The sequence below is a fragment of the Halyomorpha halys genome, unplaced genomic scaffold (genome assembly GCF_000696795.3).
Source record: "Halyomorpha halys isolate HHAL.00 unplaced genomic scaffold, Hhal_1.1 Scaffold1206.1, whole genome shotgun sequence".
Taxonomy (NCBI): Eukaryota; Metazoa; Arthropoda; class Insecta; order Hemiptera; family Pentatomidae; genus Halyomorpha; species Halyomorpha halys.
The window spans coordinates 81,702-87,560 of record NW_027108604.1 but is presented as its reverse complement, the minus strand read 5'-3'; the positions used below and the strand labels follow the sequence as shown (position 1 = coordinate 87,560).

At 28.3% G+C, this 5,859-nt stretch overlaps 2 protein-coding genes across 2 annotated transcripts; one reads left to right on the top strand and one right to left on the bottom strand.

Moving 5' to 3' along the window:
• Nucleotides 1–505: 505 nt before the first annotated feature.
• Nucleotides 506–3,920, bottom strand: LOC106688790 (nuclear envelope phosphatase-regulatory subunit 1). Its single transcript, XM_014433427.2, has 4 exons — nucleotides 3,797–3,920; nucleotides 3,542–3,613; nucleotides 3,324–3,458; nucleotides 506–1,343 (listed from the first exon to the last, which is right to left on the bottom strand). Exons 1-4 carry the CDS (start codon nucleotides 3,822–3,824, stop codon nucleotides 1,198–1,200), a joined length of 381 nt encoding a protein of 126 aa, XP_014288913.1. The 5' UTR covers nucleotides 3,825–3,920; the 3' UTR covers nucleotides 506–1,197.
• Nucleotides 3,921–4,000: 80 nt separating this feature from the next.
• MCTS1 (malignant T-cell-amplified sequence 1 homolog) lies at nucleotides 4,001–4,637 on the top strand. The gene has a single exon (XM_014433426.2). The coding sequence runs from the start codon at nucleotides 4,001–4,003 to the stop codon at nucleotides 4,547–4,549; it is 549 nt and encodes a 182-aa protein (XP_014288912.1). The 3' UTR covers nucleotides 4,550–4,637.
• Nucleotides 4,638–5,859: the final 1,222 nt, after the last annotated feature.

Below are 5,859 nucleotides of genomic sequence, written 5' to 3'. Positions count from 1 at the left end.
GCTCTTGTGCATTTAACGTTTAACATGACTTCAAATAGGGCTGCTCACAATCTTATAGTTATAACATTTGACATGGTAAAACATTTAACACAACATCATGAATACCCCTAGTATATATACTTTTTCTATAAGCATCAGAAAACAAATTGTAAAACTTTCTGAGTAACATAAATTTTAATTAATATATTTGAATAATAAATTTTGAAAAGGTCTCATCTTGTTTTTTTTTTTATCCAAATTGGATTTTTTTCTCTATTTTCATGAACTCAAGTAGTAGACACATTTTTTATGAGTGTTTGTTATTTGTTAGGTCATAATTTACAAAACAGTCAGTAATTTACGAAAGTAAAACTGCTTCAAATAAGTCCAATGATTAAGCAGAAATTTTGTTTTTTATATGTCCTTAAAAATTTTCTGAGCTGAGTCCTTTTCGAAATTCAAAATTTAACTATATTTGGGTCATAGGCCAAGCTTGCATTTAAAACCTTAATTGATAATACAGTAGTCAGATATTAAAGATACTTTATTTTACATCAGAATACTGAGAAATTAACATTTTATAAAAAAAAATTTGGTTTGTTGTTGACAAGTATTTTAATATAATTTGTACAAATATATTTAATCAGAATTCTTGTGGTCACTAAACCAATTTTACAAAATACAAAATCTATTTTTAATATTCAAAATGTGAACACAGCAATTTTCTTTTGTGTATCATATGTTTCAGCTTAAATTGACAATGTACAATCCTAAGGGAGAAAGAATCGGCTAATGTGAAACCATAAATAAATAAAATTCGGAATTCAATGAAAATAGTAAATTCTATGTACAATTTTTACATGGTACATCGATATTTGTTTCAAGAAATCTGTTATAACAGACTGATTATGAAAAGACAAGTTATTTTTATCTTATATATACATTTCTGCTCATCATTATCATGAGACAGAGTTGTTTCACTAATCTTTTTAAATGATTAAGTGAGTATTTATGAAGAAGTTTAAATAACTGAGTTCGGTAATGTTATACAACTCAAAAACTGTCTGTAATAAGAAAAAATTAAACGTTTATGAAAAATTATTTTCACTTCATTTTAAGAGAAAAAAAAAAAAGAGGAAAGTGTTTTCCACTTTTTATGCCAGCCTCATCATAACCAATTCCTAATTATGTACATTTGCAGACTATTTTCTATTCGTGTCATGATTGCGCTGGCCTAGGCTTCAATATGAGCTTTCCAGTGTCATCACAAGACATATTAAAATCGGTCAATACTATCCTGGTCCTTGCGGTTATTATCGATGGAGCTATTACTCTTTTGTGAATACCAGACATCAGTAACAAAACTAAAAAAGAAAAAAATTAAAATAACACATTATAATAATAGAATAAATATAAAAAAATTAAAATAAACAGATAGAATATAACTAAATAAAATTATAATGTACCAGCATTGCAATATACTGGTAAAAAAACAATTTATACAGTGTGAGCATCACATAACTTTAACATACAACCCTGGAAGGAGGAAATTTCAAACAATATATGGTGGCAGTGAGGGTTCAAATTCTTTTATAATTCTATTTCTACATGTTTTATTAATGTTAACAATGCAAAATGGTTAATTATTTCAAATAAACAAACTTAAAGGAACTTTAGAGCAAGATAATTTTTTTAATTCTGCATTTAAGCCCTGTTAAACTATTTCAATGAGTATAAGACCTAGCTAACGTTAAAGACCATTTAGTTTTACATTGATATACAGAGTTTAATTAAAATATTTTGAGGCGTCTTTGAGAAATTAAAAATAAAAATGTGTATAATTTATTCTATCAAATAGCACTATAAGTAAGTTGGATTAATAAGAAAATTTGTGGTAATATCACAGGCCTGTGATACATTACACCTGCCCTAATTATGTAATTTCAATTTTCATACAACATTGCATTTTTTGACTGCTCACATACAGACCATTTTGCGAGACTTGGTTGTTTGGACTAAGGGGACCTCAAAACGTGTATTTCTGGCAAAAACTCAAGACATTGGTTATTAATTAATTAAAATAATTATGTTAACATGACTTCATAAAAAAATGGAGATAGTTTCTTCTACAAAATAACAAAACATGGTTAAAACTTGAATTGAATAACTGTTTGAAAACACGTGGCTGACAGTGTTAAATTCACAAATATTAATCAACAACTCTTCATCTCATCAAAGAGGCAGGGGTTTGTTTTTTCTAACAGAATTTCTAACTAAACACAGAGAAACAAGTAGAAATTATTAATTTTCAAACATCCAGCCAAAAGGAGTCCAGAGCCCTCTAAAATGACGGATTGATACAATTATAAATTTGATAAGAATTAGTTATCTATATTCCACCAATAAGAAACACGAGTACAAAGTTCAAAGGTATAGATTAAGCATGTACAGGCCAAGAATTGAAAGATTTCAAAATCTTCCATTTTTTGTTGTGTTTTTTTGGAAGATCGTTGATTGACCATTTGTAATAATAAAGGAGGTCCTTAAATGTGCGGTGAAAGAAAAAACTCAAACAGAAATGAAACTATTTAACGTGAACCGTTTTGCTCCATGTTGCAGGCTTCATCATGGCTAAAAAAGATACATCTAAAATAATGTAATAAAGTGAAAGATTAGATAACATAAAATATACAATGAGATAAATATATTGAACAAAATAAAACGAGATAAAAACCTTAATTAAAGAACAAAAACACAAAGAAAATAATAGTAAACCATTTTACTATATTTTCTTTATAAGTAGTTCATGGAACAGATTATGTTTTTGAGGGAGAAACTGACATAACTCACTTTATTCATTTTTCATAAAAAATTCAAAAATGGCAGTGGATTCTTAATATTTAAACCCATATCTATCAAGCTCCAATATGAGAACTGTGAAGAATAATTAAGAAAAAAAGCAGAGTTAACGGCAACACTCCATATAATCCATTGGAAACTAAAAGTATTTAATTTCACTAAATTAATGTTTTATCATTGTTATTTTAAATAGTAATGTATCAAAATTATGTATTTTATTTTATTCCATCTAATCTACACAGTGACTCAAAATAATGCAAGTATGTACAATGACTCAGCAAAAATAATACCAATAAGGCTAATCCTTATAGTTTTGAACGTTTTAATTTGTTTAAATTTAAAATATTTAGAGTTTGAGGTTGTTGATTATGGTAACAAATTGTTTAAAACCTCGAAGTTATAATTATTCGACTAGGGTAAAAATTTGATAATGATGGAAGATGTTTAGAATTTTTACTAGGCATTTTTGATTTTTAAAAAATTACCTAAAATTATGCTAGATGTTGAGAAGAATGGATGGTTAATGAGGCTCTGAGTGAATGAGACATCTGAGGTATGAGGATCTGTCAACCAATACCAAGCTCCAATTGCTGTACATGTAGATATAATCGCTAAAAGAACTAAAAACACAAATAGTAAATTAAATATTTCCTACTAAACATATATAAACAAATAAATAATTTATTTTTTTAAATTAGCTTACTTCTCCATCTTAAAGTCGCGGGTTGAAGGCATGAAATAACTTCGGTAAGTCTTCTTTCAAAAGCCTTTAAATCTGCACAATAGAGAAATGATAAAATAAAAGTTTTGAATTAAAAAAAAAAAAAGTGTAACCTTTCCATGTAAGCATTAGAAACTAAACAATATATCTTTGTTAAGGAAACTCTTCATCTTATAGACAGTAAGCGAATACGCCAATAATGAGTAATTATAATGTAAAATTAATGTATTTATTTACCTTCACACGCTGTTTGTTCCAGAGACATTTTGCCGTACTCCAGCCATACTTTGGTTTGTTTGGTTATCACATGACGTAAGTTAACGGAAGGTTCGCTTAGTTTGTAAGGTTACTTTTGTTGAAGACCACACCGACCGCTTTGTATTATTCGTATGAATTCGTTCGTATTTTTCTTACTTCGTATTTTTAACTTTGTTTTTTAAAATGTTTAAAAAATTTGATGAAAAGGAAAGCATCTCGTGCACGCAACAGCTCAAGTCTTCAGTACAGAAAGGTATTAGGAACAAACTCTTAGAACAGTTTCCTCACATTGAAGATTACATTGATGGAATTCTGCCTAAGAAAGATACTTTCAAGATTTTAAAATGCCATGATCACATAGAAATAATTGTGAATAATGCAGGAGAACTATTATTTTTTCGGCAAAGGGAAGGACCCTGGATGCCTACTCTCAGACTTCTACACAAATATCCTTTTATGCTACCTCCAGAACAAGTAGACAAAGGTGCTATAAGATTTGTATTAAGTGGTGCTAATATTATGTGCCCTGGACTCACTTCGCCTGGTGCTAAAATGATAGATGCGCCTAAAGATACCATTGTTGCAGTTATGGCTGAAGGAAAACAACATGCTCTCGCAGTAGGAATAACAGCTCTGTCGACAGAGGACATTGCGAAAGTGAATAAAGGTGTTGGTATTGAAAATTGTCACTATTTAAATGATGGACTTTGGCAAATGAAAGTTTTTAAATGACATGATGTTGAATAATGTGCCTATTTTAATTGCTTTTCTGTCAACTTTTTTTTTTCTAGTTACGATTTTGAATAAATTGTTTTATTGATTTGCTAATTTGTTTTAACCTTAAAATTTTCTGAATTTGGAATTTTAGAAATCGTTGTAATATAACTGTTTTGGATAGATCCTTCAATGCCCATATCTGCACAAAGTTGGATCATATCTCAGTTCCTCAGGTACTTATTCATTTAAGTATTTTTACTCACATAAAAGTTCCTGAAAGTGGTAGTGGATGACTGTTTACTAATTAATTCTTACTATGTAACTAAGTTATTTTTTGTAATGATTTTAGCCTTAACTATACTGCATTCAGAGTGTAAAAGTATTACCTACAGCTGTGACAAAAAATACTAAAAGGAACTGAAAAGGAAAATGGTGTCAGATATTTATTTTTTCTTATGTGTAGAGCATATTTAATATAAGATCTGTACAGATGTGTGCAGTATATTTTTTATAATATCTGTACCGATGTGTGCAGTAGGTTTTATGTAAGATCTGTACAGATCCCAGGATAGTAGGCCTGAATTTCAGATGGTTAAATTGTCATCTCAGTATAAACTTTTAAAATCAAGAATTATACGTAAGTAATTGGTTAGTAACAATTAATTAACTTCCCAAAATTATTTCATTGCAGTTATTTGTTATTCTTCGAAGTAAACTGTGTGTATTGTTTGTTTACACTTGGTGAATATTTAATTATTACTTAAAGTTGAATGGTTGTTTTGGCAGTATTTTTGATAGATGTTAGAGAACTTGTTTTTATTATGGGTGGATTTCATTAAACATGTTAATTTTCATATCTACTAGGTCAAATTTCTTAACCGATTTGTGTGATTTTAAGAAAATTAATAAAAAACCAAAAGTACTTACCATTCGGGGGAACATGTAAAGCAAGAACTATTGATTGTCATTTTTAGATTGTGAATAAAAACTGATTGTACACTAAAGGTTGTGATGAGTGTTAAAAATAAAAAAGATATATTTTTCTTAATTCTATTTCATTTTCACTGTTAGTTATTTTAATCTGCAATTTACCTAAAATATGGTAAGTAAAAATTTTAGTGGTCTATTGTCTGTTACAGACTTGAAATTTCCAATAAAAACGGTAACACTGGTGAATTTTGTGCATGCTAATCTCAAAAATAATTTACATTTATGTTAATTTAACAAAATTACACTTTTAATGTAAGGGAATCATGGAACAAAAATTTTAATATGAAGCATAAAGTTTTTTCATTTTGAAAAAGTGTTCATGAGTTATATTATGT